The sequence below is a fragment of the Grampus griseus genome (genome assembly GCF_964374135.1).
Source record: "Grampus griseus genome assembly, chromosome: 5".
NCBI lineage: Eukaryota > Metazoa > Chordata > Mammalia > Artiodactyla > Delphinidae > Grampus > Grampus griseus.
The window spans coordinates 111,937,868-111,960,285 of NC_138998.1; the positions used below are offsets into that span (position 1 = coordinate 111,937,868).

A 22,418-nucleotide genomic window follows, 5' to 3' on the forward strand; every position below is an offset into this window, starting at 1 on the left:
CCCTCTCTATAGCAGGTCCCTAAGTTAGATCTTGACCAGATCCTATATGATTTTTTTTGTTTGTTTGCTTTCTTTTAATTTAAGACCCGGTCCTGTTAATTTTAAAACCATAATCATGCATTACCAGATTTTTTTGCAGATTGCACATGCCTGTGGCCATGGTGGCATGGAGTAATGGGTGTGTTCTCTTTTTAATCACTTCCTTCCTCACTCTTCCCAGTGCATTCTCCCAAGCGCTAAGGCGAGGAAAAGGGCACATAAAAAGAGCAAAGTAGATGAGGATCCGGTCTTCTCTTTGGTCAGCCTGACTGACTGTTCTGTCTCATCTTGCTCTCTGAGTATCACAAGAATGGTGAGGGAAGGGGGCTGGCACCAACTTCCTCCACTGATGAAGGACTCAGTCCTGGACAGCATCGATAGGCATTTGTAGTCCTTGAACAATTTAGCCACATCTTCAGATGGACTACCAGTGAGTGGCATTCATGCCATATCTCTCCTAGCCTCCCAAGCCATAGGGTCACCAGATTACACTAGATCCTAATGTCACTTACCCTCCAACACTAGTGCTCAGGTCGGCAGGCTTATTTGGAATCTATCCTCTTTACTTCTCAGGAGCACAGAATTTGATGAGGTGTTGTCATGACTCTTCCAAATGATATTCCCCTTATGTCATCTTTTTAACCTTGCTTAGAGAGCACTGGGACTGTTGAGCACATCACTAAGTAGTCCTCCAAGTGGAAATCACTATATGTATCCCTTTTTTCAGGCACTTTCCTAATTAGGAGTTAATCTCTTGGCATTCTCCAGCCTTGGGAATAGCTTATTTCCACAAACCTTGCTTTCCACTAATGTCCAAAAGCTCTCTACCTTCTCAGTCATCTTATATTCACTGTGTGTGATGGTGTTGGAGGGTAGGAGGACTGCTTTTCACTGATGTTCCCCAGATCTGTGGAGAGATGGTTGAAACCAGTTATTGGTAACTGTGAACTTAAATTGTAGGGTACTGCTTTATTTTGTCCTGAACTTTGGCACTTAACTTCCAGAGCATCAAGAAAAATACCTGTAAGCATTTTGTTAAACAGGTGGAATAATGGTAAAAGCAATATACTTGCAGATGGCTAATAATCTTTATAAGTAAGTAATTTGGAGAAAAACTGCTCTTGGCTCTTAGACCTTCTTAATAGACTAAAATCTAAAGGAAATTTTGTCATATGCTCAGTGCATAATTTTTTAATCCTATAAAATTCTACTCTCTATAGTCAAAATGAATGAGTCCATTTGCTTACAATGGTGGGAGTGGCAATGAAGGAAAGGGAAAGGAACATGTTTATATGTTTATGGAGCAGCCTGTTTCAGGACTGATGTCTGCTGTCTTTGGTCATAATAAGCTGTCAATAATATTCCATACACTTTAGGACAAATACATAGATGTCAATTTTGAAATAGGTATTACTTACCCCTGTTTTAACTGAACGTAATCCAAAAGATAAAACGTAAGGAGACTTATAGATAGATGAGTATATTTCTATTAAGCTTGAATCAAAAGGTAGCCCACCATGCTTCAAAGTACCTCTGGGGCTTCCCTGGTGGCGCAGTGGTTGAAAGTCCGCCTGCCGATGCAGGGGACACGGGTTCGTGCCCCGTTCCGGGAAGATCCCACATGCCGCGGAGCTGCTGGGCCCGTGAGCCATGGCCACTGAGCCTGCGCGTCCGGAGCCTGTGCTCCACAACAGGAGAGGCCACAACAGTGAGAGGCCCGCGTACCGCAAAAAAATTTTTAAAAAAGTACCTCTGGTTTTGAGGTAAATTTCTTACAACTCAGAATAAAACATACACATGCTCTGATTTACCGTTGTTTTTCCTGAACAAATTATCTCCACGGAAGCAAAGACTTGTGAATTTCTTGGTTAATTTATGCTTTTGTGTCCTAAGTAATGAGCTAAGCCATACCTGTTTATTCATTTTCCTGCAGACGGCAGCCGGTGAGCCCTCCTCCACCTCCACGGCCGATTTCCCCACCCCATACTTACGGCTACATTTCAGGACCCCTTGTCTCAGATATGGATACGGATGCGCCAGAAGAGGAAGAAGACGAAGCCGACATGGAAGTAGCCAAGATGCAGACCAGAAGGCTTTTGTTACGCGGGCTTGAGCAGACCCCTGCCTCCAGTGTTGGGGACCTGGAGAGCTCTGTCACTGGGTCCATGATCAATGGCTGGGGCTCAGCCTCAGAGGAGGACAACATTTCCAGCGGACGCTCCAGTGTTAGTTCTTCTGACGGCTCCTTTTTCACCGATGCCGATTTTGCCCAGGCAGTGGCAGCAGCAGCAGAGTACGCTGGTCTGAAAGTGGCACGGCGCCAAATGCAGGATGCTGCTGGTAAGTCGTCCGCTTTTCTCCAAGCTGGGAAAGAAAATTCGATGTGCATTTGTCAGTTGCTGATTGGAGATCCATAATCGTATGTTGCTGATTATGGAGATCCATAATCTTATGTCCTATATGAAATGCAACTATTATTACTCTTTTTTTTTTTTTGGCTGCCTAAGGAAACCAAGGTCCAAGATGATGATGTAGCTTGCTTATTCCCTTTTTCATAACAGGCTTTTTAAATCTTCTATTTTATTTTTATTTAATAAATCTTCTATTTTATTTTTATTTAATAAATCCTATGTAATGTGAGTGAAGCTACCTGAAAAGTCTTCATTTTTAAGATAGTCTTAGCAAATATATGTACAATTTCTTTTGGAATGTATATGGTCAATTAAATGAGGTTTGTGTTATATGGGTTTTTTTAAGATGTAAAAAGTCACCAAAATAAAATTCATTGAGGTAGTTCTCTCATCCCATTTAATTAGAAAGTGTCTAGGAGAAATAGATAAATGTCCGGAGGTGACACTCAACCATTGGAAACTGGGATGTTTCTCCTTAACCCCTATTCTCTTCATGTCCTCTCAATTAGAACACTCATTTAATTGAGAAGATATAAAGACGTTTGTACTATACACACATTTTCAAGCATAAGTATGTTTGACACTTAAAGTATACATTGTTAATCTAATAATTTGGAGAGCAAGTTAATCCAAACGCTTATGTATTTTTTCCATCTATTTTCCCTTTTCATTGCCAGTAGCCTGTTTTTAATTACTGTATATCCATTCTTATGTTTTAACCCATTTTTACTTATCTCCCACTCCCAACTCTGTTTAGAAAGTAAATAATATGAGAAAGAAAAAAATTTTAATTTAAATCATACATTTATCACATGATTTTCATTTCTGTATAATGGAATATGTACATATATACATTCATATACATGTTGAGTGTATATATATTTCTGGTAACCAAGAAAATATGAATAGAATAAAAATAATGTGGTCAAAAAGAGAGCTATTTCTGAGAAAGACCATCACAACAAATCAATAATTGCTATTTTGTTCTATTTTTCTTAGTTTAATAACTATCACATTGGTAGTTTTCCATGTTCTCTTCAGATATTGGATTGGTCATTATTTCTTATCAGTGTAGAATATATTCAGAGAAAATTTAACTCACATCATAAAGTTTTCTTTTCCTATATATTATTTATCAGAAATGTGTTGCAGGAAAAAAGAATGTCTAATATCTCTCAAACTATTATCATAGAATGCATACTTATTTCAGCCAGCCCTATACTTTATGATATTCAACCAAATTTCCTTTTTCTCTCCTAGTTGCTTCTGGGTATAATAAAATAAGTATGCAAACATATCTATCGTTCCTAATAAATAAATAACATTTAACTTTATATATAGCTTTTGTTTCTCCTTATTTTTTAATCTTCTGTAAAAAAATAAATAAATAAGTGAAATTAAGCATCTCAAACTACTGCTTTCAGATTGCATTAAGCGTGTGTTTCAGTTCATTAAATCAACAAGACATAGAAATAATGTCGAAAATGCATCTGCGAACGACCTTATGCCTTAGGGTCTATGAGCAGTAGATGGCCTTACACAATAGAATGAGTAATGGGTTCAGTCTCAGCCCTAATTCTCTTTTCATGGATATGTAACTTTAATTGTAATAGTCTCCATCATAGCTAAAAAGAGTTTGGTTTAATATTTTATTGTACTGTAATTTAGTGGCTCTTTTGGTTTTCGTTCGGTTCATAATTATAATGAACTAAACAGGCATTGGACTCTGCTTATTAAAGTGTTCTTTTCAGGAAAGGGTGCTGCTTATCATATGACTTGAAGTTAATATGAATGAATAATCCAATCACATTGCTTCTCACTTGGCTGCATTAATGTCTTTTACTTAATATGCTTCCGTTAGCACATTTAAATGTGTTGATTTTACTAGATGTGGCTTCTTCTGTTTATAGCCAAAACACATATTGTCTAGGTCTCTCTGAGGTTTCTTGTAGTACAACAGAAAGTTCTGGATTTGAATCTCTGGAATTTCAAGGAACCAAAATAACAAAGGTCAAGTGTAGGGCCAATAGATCTCCACTGCCATTATGGATTAAATATTTTGTGCTGTTGTAATATGTCTCTGTAAGAAAAAGCCAGAGAATTGGAGAGCACCGCAGTGCACCATGTCTGATTAGCAGATTCATTTATCACCTGTGAATATTGTCCCTCTAAAATCAAATAACCGAAAACAACTACCTATACCATCACCAAAAAATATAAAAGTCTCTGGAGGGGGTCACTTTAAATATCCATAACCAGCAAATAAATATCTTGTGAGAGAAAAGGGGTGTGAGTAATTTTTGGCAGGTCTGAATACGTGAGCTAGCTTAATTCCAGGCCACCTTAAGAGAAAATATCTGAGAATGTATTAAGATACTAGGAATCTGTCTTCAAAGAATAGCACAAACATATTTAATTAAAATAAGGGATGTATTTTGTACTGTTCATTCTTAGAATATGAATTTCTTAAGGGCCCTGGCTATTCCTTTTGAGAAAGCAACAGACATTGGATATATTATGTAAAAATTTAATTAACATTTTTGCTTAATCATAACACTTTAGTGAAGGTAGATGCAACAGTCAAAATGCTTTTCTTTAATAAATAGGTATCAGAATAAAGGTACCATGGTTAAAAGAAAGAGCCTGCAAATGCTTTTAGGGTATTTTTTCCAGTGGATAGCTCAAGCAGAATAAGAAGAATCCTATTGTTTACTAGAATAGTTTATTTAAGCTTTTTTTTTTTAATTAGGGATGTTTATAGTTTTAGTGTTTTATTTTGATTATTAGTGTTAAATTAAATTAAACTTTATTGGTGAGTTTGGCTCTGATATTTTTCCTCAGGCCGCCGACATTTTCATGCATCCCAGTGTCCTAGACCCACAAGTCCTGTTTCCACAGACAGCAACATGAGTGCTGCGGTAGTACAGAAGGCTAGACCAGCCAAGAAACAAAAACACCAGCCAGGACATCTGCGCAGAGAAGCCTACACAGATGGTAAGTCCATTGAAATGTATGGAAACATCTATGAATCTCTCCTCTTTACCCTGGCTCTCCAGGACTTGAAAATGCATCCACTGACATTAGAAATTACATTAAAAATTCATTAAACAGTAAGCCTCATATTACTTATAGGAATGATTGACTTCCATATCTTGTCAGGCATCTCAAGTCCCTGAAGTTTTCTAGTAAGTAGGTTATTTCAGAAAGTAAAACAATGTATAATACTTTTAATATTCTTAAAAGGTTATTATATAGTCTTAAACAAATAGACATTATTGTAGTTGAAGTCATGGCATAGGGTTAACCTTCATCACATTCACCGATAACTCTTCTGAAATGTCCTCACTTTTTTTCCTGGTGAATTTTGCATTCAAATAGAAGACAATAAGCTCATTTGAACATAAATTCTAACTATAGTGATGATATGAACAGTTAGTCTGTGCCCCAAAATGCAAATCGAATCATCTTCCTTCATGCCTTCACATACAGTATCCATTCTCACTGAAGAAGTAAGGCTTGTATTCTCCAGGGAGCACAGGAGAATACCGCAAACATAGTGATGTTTTCTAGAGAAAGCCTTTAATGAAAGTGCCTCAGGTGGCCCGGCATTTATTAAACTGCCACCTTCTCGTTTTATAAAACAACCCCAAGGGCTTTGTTGGAAATTCACGTAAGATAAATTCTCTCAGACTCACCCATCTTGTCAAGTTTGCTGAACCTGCTAAAGGGTTGGGGGGAGAAGATTGTCACAGGCGCTGTTCCCCAACCTGATAGAACCTTCATTACCAGTCAGCAATGTTTCGCAAAGGGCATCATTTTCCACTACCATATGAAAGACCAATGTTATAGATCCTTATCCAAGGTTACAAGGAAGGTTTTCTGAGGCACTTCTCTGATTCCTGCCACTTGACAGAAAAAATTTAATACAAAGCTCACAGCATGATGAGCACAAGTAATTTTGCAATGAGTGGCTGTCCATGCTATTATCTATACTTTATTCGGAGTATTTTCTCTCACTAGCATCTATCTGATATTAGACTACATTAAATACTGGCATGACACAGCGCACCTGGGCCTCCTGGATCCTGCCCAGGACTCTTTTGTCAGCGAAACTGAGCTGTCAGAATATTATCCGGTTTTGAAGGGTTATTATAGTGGCTTTGTGCATGTTTCCCTCTGTGAAGGGACAAACACTAGGTGTAAATCCCCAAACTCTATTGGCAGTTTTACATTTATGGGATCCCTATAATGGCATCTTACAAGTTTTATAGCTCTTCTATCAGTTTTTATTATCTAGAAGAGAGTGCTCCTAAGAGAAAACTGGTCAAACATCAAACCTTGATGTAAATACATCTAGGTTGAATACATCAGGGAAAAAACCTAGCCTAAAGGTTTGTGTAGCTCTTTCTACCTCTTATTTATACTTGTTTCAAGGGGCTTCTGGCATTGAGTGATGCTTTTTAAAATGCTTTAAAACTAACACGGTATTGTGAAGCAATTATACTCCAATAAAAAAAAATGCTTTAAATAATGTAAACATGCCAGTTAAAGGGCATAGTGTTGCAGTTACAAATTACACTGTGCTTGAAAATTGTGATCTATATTTATTGCCCCACGTTCTGTAGTACTTATTTCAGTGTGTTTAATAATTAAATATAAATTGTAACTAATCCCTGAATAACAGCTATTAAATTGAATGATGAAGCAACCAAGTTATTTTTTAAGTTAATTTCAGAAATACCAAAGAAATATGTTAAAATATTTGAAAACGAAAAAGTTAATAAGAAATATTATTTAAATTTCTAAATGTTCATTTCACAAGTGATTATGCAGAGTAGTCATAATATATACCACAATGTAGAAGCCAGTAATTATTTTCTCTAAGTCACAGAAATAGACAAAATTGAGATACAACTAAAGCTGTTTTTTAAATACTAGCTTTACCTTCCTTTTAGCATTTTGATAACCAACTGTCTTTTAGTTATGTTTACTGTACTAACAAGTCTTGAATATAATTCTGGATGCTTTCTGATTCGGTAACAAAAAAAAATAACAAAGCTATGTGTTATTTTATACATTTCCATAATGCATATTGATGAACCATAATCACTTAAATGCAGATACTTCTTAATGCACCCAATAAAAGAAATGCACATACTCTTGATAGTACTGATTATAGCATGGAAACAAACATCATTTTATCAGAAATCACTTTCTCATTTTTTGAAAAAACTATTTACAGTTCATTCATGAAGAAACTCAATTGCAGATACAATTTGTACAGTTATTAAAGAAAGAGAGAGAGGAAAGGGAAAGAAAGAATTTAAAGAGCTGCCAGTTGTGAAAATGAGAATTAAATATATTAGTAAGACCTGGAGGTTCTTTCGTTTTTGCTTTTTATGATTAAAATACATCAACTGTGATGGATGAGTTTGATTATTGTCAATAGACTTCTTATGTGAGCTATTTTCAGCCTATGGTATGTCAGTCGAGTGTGCAGCATCTTTACTTTGTCAATTTTGTTCAAATTATCAGTTTCCTTTGCAGAATTTTTGTAAATTCTATAAGGAGAGATAAAGAGTGGCTGGGTCTCAAATGATAAAGAGTAATTTGTGATGATCCTTGTCAGTCAGCTCTGATTAGTTTTCTAGGGCTATCCTAAGAAAGTACCAGAAACTAGGTGACTTAAACAACAGAAATTTATTTCCTCACAGTTCTGGAGGCTAAAAGTCCAAGATCACGGTGTAGGCAGGGTTGGTTTCTTCTGAAGCCTCTCTTCTTGGCTTGTAGATGACCACCTTCTCCCTGTGTCTTCACTTGGTCTTCCCTCAGTGAATGTATGTGCCCTCTTCTTATAAGGACACCAGTCAGGTTAGATTAGGGCCTACCCTAAGGACCTCATTTTAATTTAGTTACCTCTTTAAAGACCCTGTCATCAAATACAAGTCACATTCTGAGGCAGTGGGAATGAGGACTTCAACATGTGAATTTCGGAGGGGACACAATTCAGCCCGTAACAGCCCACAAGCCCCTAATCCATGGCACTGTGCCATACCTTGTTTGCAGGTAAATTCTGGGTCTCATAAACACTCAGGGAGTACTCATTGCAAAGCAGAAGGCTGCATGCTATTGACACACTGACAGGCAGAATCCAACTCTTTATTTATTTCATATTTGCCGCTTCCAAGTTTAACCCAGATGAAGGGTAGGATTAAAATATATGAATATTTATCAGTCAGACTTTTATCGAGTTAAAGCCAAGCATAAGTGCATTTCTAGGACCTTCTAATTGATTCTTTCCACCGCTTTTCAACCCCTTCTGAAGCATTTACATACTTGATTTAAAAACCAAATCTACATTATTTCTCCAGCTCTACTTTTCATAAATTATAAATTCACCACCCTCTTTGGAATGATGCTGTTTTGACTTGATATATCATTAATTACAAGGTCTGGGAATTTAAGTAGTTAAGTAAATAGAGTGCTGGATCTCCATAGTGAGTTAACGCTGGCAGAATTGTCTCCATGTGTATATTCTTACGTATTACTTTACATGCATTATATTGGTATTTAGACAGTCTTGTATAAAGAATGGTGTTTATATGATTGTATAAAGAAAGAGTCTATACATATATATGAGTTCCATAATCCCATTTGTTAAACCCAATTTTAGCTATTAGGGGTATGAACTGGATGAAAGTACTATTTATCACTTTATGAAATATAGAATTGTTTATACTATGATAATCCCTGATTTGACTCAGGGATTTTACAATACCTAAAAAAGAATTTATTTGGTAATCTGTTTATATTAAGAAATTACGCCCACCAGCATTCCCCTCTGTCACTTATATACAGTGGCAATTATATGCAGGAAGTTAGAACTCTTAGAAATATCATTGGATTCTCTTCTCTTTTTCTACCTGTATTATAGATACAGGTGTATCTATATACCTATATAGAGCATCCAGTAATAGATTTTGTCTCAAGAGTTATAGATTCCCAAGGCTTTGTATGATCTTATGATAGTGATAATCATCAGCTTTGCGATCCAATAAGCACAGACATTTTACGATTTGATGATAGTGGCAGTCATTAGCTTCCTGATAAACTGTGTTTGCAATCAGTTTGAGTTTGTAGCAAGCAGATAGTGCAGAAATGAGCCTGCAGTCACTCATTCGCTCTGCTTCCAGGTATGTTCTGAATTAGGCTTTTCTCCTCGCATTGTCAGTCCCAGGCCAAGTCTGAACTTAGAACAGCTCAGCCTTGGGCCTCTTGGCTTTAAGCCACTCACTACAATCTGTCTTCTAACTCTTTGGTTGTTTTTAATAAACAAGCAGTAGATGAGGGAGAATATCATGATAGTACTTTTTTTTAAGTGTTGTTTTAAAACAAATTGTTAAAGTCATAAAGGAGGAAAATCAACACTAGTGACAACGGCAATTTATGTTGTAAGACAAAAAAATCTTTTGATTTTCCCAGATTCTTGGGAAAATTAATGCTATGGACTGTACTTTGGCCCCCATTTTATTTTTATTATTATTTAAAAAATTTTTTTGTGGTACGCGGCCCTCTGACTGCTGTGGCCTCTCCCATTGCGGGGCACAGGCTCTGGACGCGCAGGCTCAGCAGCCATGGCTCACGGGCCCAGCCGCTCCGTGGCACCTGGGATCTTCCCGGACCGGGGCACGAACCCGTGTCCCCTGCATCGGCAGGCAGACTCTCAACCACTGTGCCACCAGGGAAGCCCATGGCCCCCATTTTAGATAAAAAGTATTGAGGCCGTTTACATGAAAAGGAGAACGTGGTGAGCTGTGAGAACTAACAACAACAACAAAATGCAAGTTACAGTCTGACCACTTTTAATAATGGAGTCCTAAGTAAAACAGCTGGTAGTAAGATGGTACCTCAAGCTTTCTGCTTTCAAAAACCAATACAACAAATTCTAATGCCTTAGTTATATAGCACATAAGGTCAAAAGAAAATTAGTTTTTAAAAATTCGTATCTACTTAAGGAACAAAAGAAAAGGGTTAATTATTTTTTAAAAAAATAAAATAATGAGAAATACTAGATTAAAACTGATGCTTCCTAGAACCCTTAATTTGCTATTATATTAAGAACTTTCAAGGCACAATTTTAATATTCAAGAGTTTATTATGCTGGTATATGTAAATGATAGTCAGTGGACCATTGCTAATAATAGTAAAATATCTGGAAATAACCTAAATATTCCTCTGTAGGGATTGATATGAATAATGATATATTCATAAAACAGAACATTATACAAACTTTTCATAAAAAGAGGTAATTATATGTACACATATGAAAATGTATACAACTACACAGGTGAAAAAAGTGCAATCCCTTTTACGTTACTAAGAAAGAAAGACTGTATACAACTACACAGGTGAAAAAAGTGCAATCCCTTTTACGTTACTAAGAAAGCAGACAGCCACTCTACACAATCCCAGATGTGGCCATTTTACATAGTTCCTAATGTGAATGGTGTTCCCTGGAGTTTTGCAACTTGGCAGCCCTGCTTTAGATGCATAAATAATTTCTGGAATGATCTATAAAAACCTATTCAAACTGATTACCTCTGCACCAATACTGAGGATTGGAAATGAAGGTAGGGAGGTATAAAGGATTGTATTTCCTAGTCTTTATGTACTTTTGAATTTTTACCATGTGAGTGTATATTTTTTGTGGAAAATCTTAATGTTAAGTTTGTAATAACTAAGCATTTAATACATGTTCTGTACATGTTTTAGTTGACTTATTCTATCACACAGACATTTCTCTGCAAATATGGAAACATTACCATTTCTAAAGTCATGACGAAAAAAACTATGCTGATAATTCCCAAATCTCTGTGTCTCTGGTTTTGACCTCCCTTGAAATTCAGATTTTATGTACAACGACCTGCTGGACATCTCTATCTGGATACTTCAAAAGCTCCTCCTATTTACTTTTCTAGAATGGAACTCACGTTCTTCCCTTACAAACCATCTCTTCCTCACCCCTATATTCCTCATCTTCAGAGATGTTTCTCTCATTCCTCTAGTCAACTATGGCAAAAATCCTAAAAGTTATCTAATGGATAGTCTTCCCCTATTATATTCAATTGATCATTAAATAATACTGATTTTTTCTTCCTTTTACTTTCTCAAACATATCTACTCTCCATCTGAACAGGCAACAATACAATTCTATCTCCTATCATTACTTACTGAGCTATTAAAATAACTTCTTGGCCTCCTGGATTCAAGACTTTCCTTTTAATCCATCCTCCAGACTACACCAGAACAGCCTAAAACTGGAAGCTATTCATAGTCTTCTATTAACTTTCCAGCTATTACTAGGTTATTTACTTCTTTTCCCTGGAGTATGTACATAGGAGTCATTTTTAAAAAATAACACCACTTAAAGGAAATGAATTTTCTAGAAATCAAATTTTATGCCTAATTTTATCTTTAAGTATGTCTATAATAGAAGTTGAATTATATATAATATCCAATTATGTGTAATATATTAATATATAATTATAGATATAGATTAAATTATATTTATACTAGTGATCATCTTGTTTAAAATCTGTGGGTGCATATACAAAGTGGAGAGATCCCATCAGTGAATGGTAGATTGTGAACATCCGATAGAATGAAATAGTAGTATAAACAACACTGAACCAAAAATTAAGAATTTGGGGGCATTAGTCCTGGTTCTGATCATATTTACCTTTAAGATTGGAAAATAACTTAAGATCTGTGTGTTTGAGTTTCCCTATCTACAAAATGAGAAAGGATTCAGGGTGGATTAGGGATGGCAAATAGGTCTCAACTCAAGTGCCAGCCTCGGTCAATTTGAAGTGATTGCCTCAAGCGTAAGGGTATCCATCTGGAATCAGCAACATTACGCTGAAATCAATTGGGAAAATCTGCCGTGGTTGCAGTAGAGAAAGTTATGGCATACATACCCACCATGGTAGCCATCCCAAGACCAGATAACCTCTAAGTCCCAGCTCTATGATTCAATATTCCTGTGCTAGATAAAAATGAGAGTACATTAAAATTGTTGGTCATCTTATTCCTTGGTTGCCTTCAGTTGTTCCAGTTCATTTAAGATATATTATCTCACAGTTGAATGTGACTCTAATGGCAATGCTAATGTTGACAACTTTATAAGTGGCAAACTTTTACAGTATTTTAAATATTTCTTTTTAGATCTTCCACCTCCTCCTGTGCCACCTCCTGCTATAAAGTCACCCACTGCCCAATCCAAGGCACAGCTGGAGGTACGACCTGTAATGGTGCCAAAACTCCCTTCCATAGAAACGAGAACAGACAGATCATCAGAGAGAAAAGGAGGCAGTTACAAGGGGAGAGAAGTATTGGATGGAAGACAAGTTGCTGAAATGCGACCAAATCCAGGTGACCCCAGAGAAGCACAGGAACAGCAAAATGATGGGAAAGGACGAGGAAACAAGGCAGCAAAACGAGACCTTCCACCAGCAAAGACTCATCTCATCCAAGGTACTGATTTAGTCAAGCAGCCAATAAATATAGATTGAACATGTTTGCATGGTATTCTGCTAGGTTCTTTAGGATCCTGTGCAAAGGGTGAGATTTAGAAATTTGCTCTCTGTTGGAGGAGACAGGCATGCTCCCAGATAATTTGAATACAGTTAATTCTAATACATGACATATGCAAGTCTTCCTTGGAGAGGTGCCAACTGAGTTGAATTTTAAAGGAAAGCATGATTTCCACAAGTTAAACAGGGAGAAGGGGATATCTGGCAAAGGAAATTAGTGGTGAAAAAATATGAAAGTGGGAAAATGAATGTTTGATGAATACTTATTTACAGTTTGGTTGGAGAATTAGATACTTGGGGACAGGGACAAATGGTAAAAGATACAGCTAGAAAGGTGGTTTAGCCTGACTGGGAAGGCAGGGAATACTATACTGAAGAGTCTGGGATTTATGATACGGGCAGTGATGAGCCAGCCAAAAATCTGATCAAGAAATTACATAATCAGATTTGTGTTTTAAAAAAATAAGTGACAGCACTCTACAGTGAAGGAAGAGTCGGGAATTGGGTAGCTGAAAGTATCAGAACATTGCAAAATAATCTAGGTATAAAGTATGAAAGCACTGAATTAAAACAGTTATGCAAATTAGAAGGAGAAACAAGCTACATAGGCATTTCAGAGGTAGACCTTATAGGACTTGGTGACTAATTGAATGTAAAAAAGTAAAATGAACTAATGAAGTAAAAGAAAAGTTACTCAGATGTTAACTAGATGGCTCTCTATGACTAGTGGAACATAATTGTATTAACCAATGTAAAGAAGAATGGGGAAAAGGAAAAAAGTCTTGTGGAAAATAACTTCAGTTATGAATGGATTAAGGTACTGACAAGAACACAGATATGAAGAAAATCAATAAGAACTTAGAGAACTAAGTTTAAAGATCAGGAGAAAGGTTGTAGGTAGAGAGTGGATTTTAGAACCAGCAACATAGAGGTGAAAATTGTTTGAATTACAAAAGCTAAATTATCTTGCAGTGAGTGATACGGTAGATAATGTTTAACAATCAGTTCTCTGGAAAGAAAACAAAACAAACCTCCAGTTTGTAGCCATTTACTTACTTCTGTTGTGCAATTACTCCCAAAATGGCTAGTTTCAAGCTACTACTATGAAATCAGTGTATGTGGAGTTGGGAGGAGACGAGTACAGTGAGCTCTTATGAGAACAAGTGAGCTCTCTCCAACACACCACAGTCAGAGATGATTGTATTTAAAGGTTACCCATGGGGAGAGGGAAAGGGGGAGGGGCAGGATAGGAATGGGGAATAAAGAGGTACAGACTACTATGTATAAAATAAATAAGCTACAAGAATATATTGTACAGCACAGAGAATATAGCCATTACTTTAAATAGAGCCTAATGTATAAAAATATTGAATCACTCCGTTGTGCACCTGAAACTAATATAATGTTATAAATCAACTACACTTCAATAAAAATACATACATACATACATACTTACATGTTCGGCAGAGGGACATTCTATATAGAAACTGAGGTGGATCTACCCAGTGATATAAAATAATCAAGCTATCCAAGCTAGAAATAATAGTATCCTAGAAAGAATGGAGATAGAAATTTTAAGATAGGAAGGACTATAAAATGCCACAGAAGTGAAAGGTGGGTGTGAATGGGGGTGAGGGTGAGAGAATGGGTGGAGGACACACAGATTTTTACAAAATGTTTTTTGTGGGTTGTATTTAAAAGAACTGTTTTTAGTGGAGTAGTCAGAATAGAATCCTGCCTGTAGGGGGCTGGAAAGTGAATGGAAGTTGTGGAAAGGGGTGATGAGTATGGGCTCTTTGCAGAAGGTTGGGAAGGAGAAGAGAGGTCGAGGTAGGGTTTGACAGGAAGGCAGAATCTGTGAAAATGTTTTAGGATAGTGTATTTGAACATTATTATAGAATAAGGAGAAGAAACTATTTAGGCAGAAGAGATACAAGAAAAGGAAGGTGATTGATGAAGGAATCAGGAAAGAATGATGGGGAAATGAATCTTAGAAGGCTGTAAGTGCACTTTAACTACACCTGTATTTTCAAAGCTGTACTTTAGTAAGATTAGACATCAATCTATTGTTCTATTTACTACGGGCATCTGGTCATTAGCAACTTCCTTTCAATATGGAAGACCGTTTCACTTTGTTCTGTGACAGAAGCCTGAATCCCTCATCCAGGCATGGACTCAGCCGTGAAATGATGGTAACACTGTGCATTCCTATGTGACCGCAGAGTACTTGGTGACATCACCACAATCTGAAGTTTGAAAAACTTTGCTTGTTTTTGTCAGTTAAGCCAAAGGTGATCTGCTTTTAACTTTGTGTGATTATACTCCAAGTAGTGATTCATAAATTATGAAATTTATGTCTGGCTGAAAGTGCAGACCAATTTGCTGCTCATAGGCAACCTTCCTCCAAAGTAAGCTCAATTCTTCAGGAGAAAATTTTACAACTCGGAAAGATCTTGGTGTATGCATAATTAGAACAAAGAGATGAAATTATGTGTCTTTTAATTATCATTTCTGTACATTGCTATAATTTTAACCTTCATAATTCAATTTACATTATTTATAATAAAAGAGGCTCCCTGATTTACATGTGTAACAAATGGTTACTTTTAATTAAGGAGAGTGGTCTTATAGACTTCAGGGTCTGATATTTTTGCTGATATTTACCTCAGTTAGTTCAATTTATTTCTACATATATCAAACATCTACTGTGTTATTAAGCATTGTACTAGTTCTGAGATTTTTGCGGAAACATGAACCTTGACCTCAAGGAGCTTATAGTCAGAGAGGGAGACAGGTATCTATAGATTCACAGGTATACTCATATTTTTTTTTTAACATCCTTATTGGAGTATAATTGCTTTACAATGTTGTGTTAGTTTCTGCTGTATAACAAAGTGAATCAGCTATACGTATACATATATCCCAATATCTCCTCCCTCTTGCGTCTCCCTCCCACCCTCCCTATCCCACCCTTCTAGGTGGACACGGAGCACTGAGCTGATCTCCCTGTATTATGCGGCTGCTTCCCACTAGCTATCTATTTTACGTTTGGTAGTGCATATATGGGCATGCCACTCTCTCACTTCATCCCAGCTTACCCTTCCCCCTCCCTGTGTCCTCAAGTCCATTCTCTGCATCTGCGTCTTTATTCCTGTCCTGCCCCTACGTTCTTCAAAACCACTTTTTTTTTTTTAGATTCCATATATATGTGTTAGCATACAGTGTTTGTTTTTCTCTTTCTGACTTACTTCACTCTGTATGACAGTCTCTAGGTCCATCCACCTCACTACAAATAACTCAATTTCATTTCTTTTTATGGCTGAGTAATATTCCATTGTATATATTTGCCAGGTCTTCTTTATTCAGTCATCTGTCTATGGACACTTAGGTGCTTCCATGTCCTGGCTATTGTAAATAGAGCTGCAATGAACATTGTGGTACATGACTCTTTTTGAATTATGGTTTTCTCAGGCTATATGCCCAGTTAATGTTTATGATGCTCTGATACTTGAGAGTCCAGAGAAGAGAAAATTAGCCCAGTCTTGTGGGAGATGGAATATAAAGAAAGACTTCTTGATCTTTCCTGGTGGAAATGACCCATAAGCTGAGTGTCCAGGATGGGTGGAATTTAGCTTAAGTAAGAAGAGTGGATAGATTGTTCTGGAAGAGAAAGTCAGCATGAAAGGTTGAGGTACATTGAAAAGGCTGTAAGAAATTCAGTATTACTAGACATTAAACATGGTAAAGTGGTAAAAATGAAGCTCTTGCAGTAAACGTAAGCTTAAATCAGAGAGAGCCTGTAGTTACCATAAAAGGAAGGTGCCTGAGTAAGCCAGTTTAGAGGGAAATAACTTAAGAAGCAGAGACCTGTTAGAAGATATTTTCAACCCCCAGAAGAGATGTAGAGAATATAAACCAAGCTGTGGGAGCAGGGATGAGTGAGTGGGAAAATTCAGGAAACTTCTTAGAGTTAAAATCATCCTTACATGTTATATAGTTGAATGTGTGGAAAAGATACATTTTAAGGGTTATGGGAAGGTTTGTTGGAAGGGAGGGAAGATCCTGAAATAATTCCAGTTTTCTGTCTTAGGTATCTTAATGATGAGTGATGTCATTGGCTACATTAGGGAATACAGAGAGGGAAGAAATCTCAGAGAAGTGGACATGATGAAGTCAATGTTCAACATGTGGAGTTTGAGGGACCCTCAAGAGGGAAGTGTTCAACCAGGCAGAGTTCAGGAAATATAAATTAATAACTCATCATGATGAGTTAAAAGTTAAGCCACTCATTCATTCAATCAGCATACTTACTGATGGCCTATTCTATGTCAAACTGAGAGTGTATCAGTACACAAAGCAGAGAAAAATATCTGCCCTCATGGCAGCTGTATTCTAGAAAAGTTTACAATATGAGAGAATGGATGAAATCACCCAGGGTGAGTGGAGAAAAAGGTTTTTCTGTACACACACACACGTGTGCACGTGCGCACGCTGGACCAAAAGCAGAAACCTGCAGGAAGGGCATCAACATAAGGGCATCTGCACAAGAAGAACCCACAGAAGATTGGCCAGGAAGGAAGGAGGGATATAGGAGCTAAGAGAGTAGTCATGTTTAAATTGATAGTGGTTTTCAGATGAAGGGCAGTGAGAAGTCCAGAGACGTAAGGGCTGAAACATGATTAGCATTATCAAAGTCAACAGTGAATTTTCTCAGTTTCCTTGTAGTAATGTGGGCATAAGTAGATTTCAGTGGGATACAAAGTGAATGGGAGTTGTGACGACCAATATTGAGTCCAGGTTGCTTTTCAAGAAGCTTTGCTAAGCAATCAGTAGATAAAGTATTGATTTATGTAGAGCACAGACTTAGGGGAAAGCTTTTAGCAAATGAGATATTTTGTCATAATGTAGTTTGTCAAAAACTAAATTCAGTAGAGGAAGGTGGATGAAACAGGGACTGAAGACGAAGGTCACAGAGGACCAAGTGCCGTGAAGCTAGGGTGCAGGTGTAGTGGTCCACATGGACTGTGAAACCCCAGAGAGTCAGAAGTCTGCGTCAGGAACTAAAGTTGTGATGAATAGAACAGGAAAAAGGTATCATCAGGGTGGACTACACAGGCTACGTAACTCGACTGCTTGGCCCTCACAAGAGGAGGATGTTTTTTGTGGAGGAGCAGTGATTTAGAGCTGGTGTTAGTGAGCTAAAGGCAAAGCTTCCTCCTTCCACTGCAGGGAACTGCAGTGGAAACTTTAGGGGAAATCAGATTTCATTCAGGTAATGTGGGCCGTAGAGGAAGCTTTTAGAGGAGGAAAACAAAAGGGCATGAGGAAGAGGTTTTGTTTTGCTTTTTTTTTATGTGTTTGGTGTCCAAAGGGTAGAATGGATAGGCTTTGGAGAGAAGCGAGCAGTCGGAAGATGCATCAATAGATGCAGCACCAAATTTAAAGCAGTATGGAGCTAGAAATTCAGGAGACAGTACTAAACTGGAGTGGCTTGTTTGTTTATTTATTTATTTATTGGCTGCATTGGGTCTTGTTGCTGCATGCAGGCTTTCCCTCTAGGCGAGCAGGGGCTAGTCTTCATTGCGGTGCACAAGCTTCTCATTGCAGTGGCTTCTCTTGCTGCGGAGCACAGGCTCTAGGCACGTGGGCTTCAGTAGTTGTGGCACTCGGGCTCAGCAGTTGTGGTTCACGGGCTCTAGAGCACAGGCTCAGTAGTTGTGGCGCACAGGCTTAGTTGCTCCGCGGCATGTGGGATCTTCCCGAACGAGGGATTGAACCCGTGTCCCCTGCATTGGCAGGCAGATTCTTAACCACTGAGCTACCAGGGAGGTCCCCTGGAGTGGCTTGTTTTTTGAAGCTAGCAATGATGTCAGGCTTTTGAGAATCAGGGTTTCACAATTTAAAATATGATATTGAAATGGTAATTGGCATCTAGGAAGTGAATCCGGGCTTGGCTCTGTTTTGGTGATTCGAGAAGACTGGGCTTTTTTTCTATCAATGCCTTATAATTCCTTCATAATTTACATAGGGACATATTAGAATGTCTCACTTGTTTTCACATCAACACTAGCAGCTCCTCTGAGTGTAGATACTATTATCACTTTTTTAGAAAAGTTGAAACTAAAGCCTAAAATAATGGGAGATCACATGGTTAAGGATAGAACTGGAAGCCATGTCTGACTCCAGGTTTGGGTTCCCTCTTTTAAGGATGTTGATCTCAACTGAATTTGAGGTAGACAAGAGCTTATGAGTAGAGTCAACAAAAATCCCAACCACTACTAGGAAAACAGCAAGGTTGTTATTTTCAAAAGACATTGCTGCCTTGTTCATTACTGTTATAAAACGTCCTCATTTATTCCTCAGAAACACTGATGTTTCCCCATTCAGAATTACAGACACAAGTGATACATTATACAATGAAATGTACAGTGGTGTTCATACGCACTTATTATATTTCATTACACAGAGGATATTCTACCTTACTGTAGACCTACTTTTCCGACATCAAATAATCCCAGAGATCCTAGTTCTTCAAGCTCAATGTCATCAAGAGGATCAGGAAGCAGACAAAGAGAACAAGCAAATGTAGGTCGAAGAAATATTGCAGAAATGCAAGTTCTTGGAGGATATGAAAGAGAAGATAATAATGAAGAATTAGAGGTATCTATAATTTTTTTCAAGTTTCCCAACATTAGACTAGTTTTTATATCAGTCTCAAAGTTAAAAACATCATCAGTCTACAGAAATGTTACTGTTTCATCACAAACCCTGTCACTGATGCCAGCAACTGAAATTCTGAGAATTTAATGATTTTTTTGAAATGTGTTCCAAAGTGTTAAATGGTAATAACAGCTTCTTTTTAGGTCTTAGCGTTCATATTTATCTGTAGCTATTCACATAGGAAATATATATGGCAAAAATGTTGTTACGATATAAGAACTGTTGATCTAGATAATTATGATTCATAATATTACAGTAGGTTATAAAAACCCAATAAAGTGACAGAGTTATCAGGTGTGAGTGCGGGTGTTTTGCCTGCGTTACCTGCCACCCTAGTGATCACTGGAGTTAATCAGGATGACCTGGCCAACTCGTTCATCTTCAGTCTTTTGAAAATGGGAACCTGATACTTGACACTGACCTTCCCAATCTTCTTGAGTCAAAGATACACTCCTTTGTTGGAATCTATAGGTAGTGTTTTAAGATAGAGTTGGCAGTAAATCACATCATATTATAAAATCATCTCCTGTTTTTAAGATTGTGTTTTCATCATTTAATAAAAAAACAAGCTGGGGACAAATTTATGTTACAAATACATTTAATCTCAAGCAGATTGTTTAAGTTGAGTGTTAAACTAATACTTTTTATAATAGAAGATGAAAAATTATAATTAATTATGTCAAATTGAATTTTCTATAATGCCCAATATATCAATATTTTGATTTTGAGGTTTGGAATAAGAAGTCTTTCCTGGGCTTCCCTGGTGGCACAGTCGTTGAGAGTCCGCCTGCCGATGCAGGGGACACGGGTTCGTGCCCCGGTCCGGGAAAGATCCCACATGCCGCGGAGCGGCTGGGCCCATGAGCCATGGCTGCTGAGCCTGTGCGTCCGGAGCCTGTGCTCCACAATGGGAGAGGCCACAACAGTGAGAGGCCCGCGTACCGCAAAAAAAAAAAAAGGCTTTCCTTTTGCAAATGCTGTTAGAAAAGTTATTTTTTAGGTTTTTGATTGTTTTTCTTTAGAAGAGCCCTTTTGGGGAAAAAAGTCATCATAGACAACCTACTACTTAAAACCAATAAAAATTGAGCTATAATGTTGAATTGAGGCTGGGGGAGTAAAGAACTTGGCCTCTTCCTTCTCCTCTCACCCTGTGCCACACCTGCCAACACCCAGACACTGTGTGGAACACAGTTTAGTACTTGTTAGAGAACTATTAGATTTGCTATCAAAACCAGCTAAAATTGACAAATTAATATGTTGCCATGAGCACTTTCTAGTGTAGCTAGTTAATGAATGAAGAAACACAAATTATAAGAATAAAAGCATATAAATAAATATGAAATAGGACAATACTCTAAGATTTATTTTAAAATTTAACAAGAACTGATCTCTTACAGGAAACTGAAAGCTGAAGACAACCAGAGAGGCTTGTGAGATCTAATGTGAAAGTTATCACTCAAGATGCCTCGTGTCTGATGACATATGACGCCAGATAAAATGTTCAGTGCAATCAGAGTGTACAAATTGTCGTTTTTATTCCTCTTATTGGAATACCATTTTTTTTTAAAGTTTATTGGGGTTTTATTGTTGTTGTTTGATCCCTATCCTTACGAAGAACCTCCCTATTCCCCTCACTGTTGGAACAAATCATTACACCTTGCTTCCAGCAAGGGAAGTATTTGACTTCTTGCTTCAGTCATCAGCCAGCAGGAGAGAACAAAACAGTTCTTTTGCATTTTGCCCCTGAGATGTGGCATTGCACTGCTTATATACCAAGCTAATTTACAGCAAAATATTGATCAAAGATACAAAGTTGACTAATCAACCTCATGTCAAGGGCTCTCAAGATATAATCTTTCTATAACCAACTGCTAATGCAAACTAAAACATAACTTCATTTTAACATGATTTTAAAATCAGTCTTTCATACCACCCTCTGCTGGGAGAAAAAAAAAAAAATACGTAGCAAATGCAGAACAACCACAAACAATTTGAATGGGGTAGAAACATTGTAAATATATACTCTTTGCAACCCCTGGTGGTACTTTACTTTGTCTTCATTTCAATCATTGAAGTATATTCTTATTGGAAATGTACTTTTGGATAGGTAGGGGTAAGCCAGTTGGATATCTGGTTGTCAAGTCATTGTCATAAGTCAGCCTAGCAAAAACCTTGTTCTATTTTTCAATCAAAAAGCAATTATAAATGCATATTACAAACAAATGGATGTTTTTAATGACCAATTGAATAAGGACATCCCTATCTTAACTGGCCTAAATTTCTTCTGGTAGTGTCAGTTCAACTTTCAGAAGTGCCACTTAAGGAAGTTTGATTTTTGTTTTTGTAATGCACTGTTTTTAATCTTTTTTTTTTTTTTTTTGGTTTTAAAAGCACAATCACTAAACTTTATTTGTAAACCATTGTAACTATTAACCTTTTTTGTCTTATTGAAAAAAAATGTTGAGAAGCGTTTTTAACCTGTTTTGTTAATGCTCTATGTTTGTATTTGGAATATTTGAATGATGACAGATGGTGAAGTAACGTGCATACTTTATTGTGGGCCATGTACGCAATGGTTCTTACTTTTCCCGGACTTAAAGAAAAAAAGGTTTAAGTTTGTTGTGGCCAATGGTGAAACTTAACAAGATTTCCTTAT

General features: G+C 37.2%; 1 protein-coding gene across 1 annotated transcript in view; it reads left to right on the forward strand.

The window, feature by feature from the left end:
* The window catches only part of ROBO1 (roundabout guidance receptor 1), a gene marked incomplete at its 5' end in the record, with an annotated part of 773,404 nt that extends 752,069 nt beyond the window's left edge, over positions 1 to 21,335 (forward strand). The window contains 5 exon segments of the mRNA XM_082655117.1: positions 1,973 to 2,379; positions 5,292 to 5,444; positions 12,675 to 12,983; positions 19,509 to 19,702; positions 21,160 to 21,335. Coding sequence (XP_082511243.1) covers positions 1,973 to 2,379; positions 5,292 to 5,444; positions 12,675 to 12,983; positions 19,509 to 19,702; positions 21,160 to 21,174 — 1,078 coding nt within the window. The 3' untranslated portion in view covers positions 21,175 to 21,335.
* Positions 21,336 to 22,418: the final 1,083 nt, after the last annotated feature.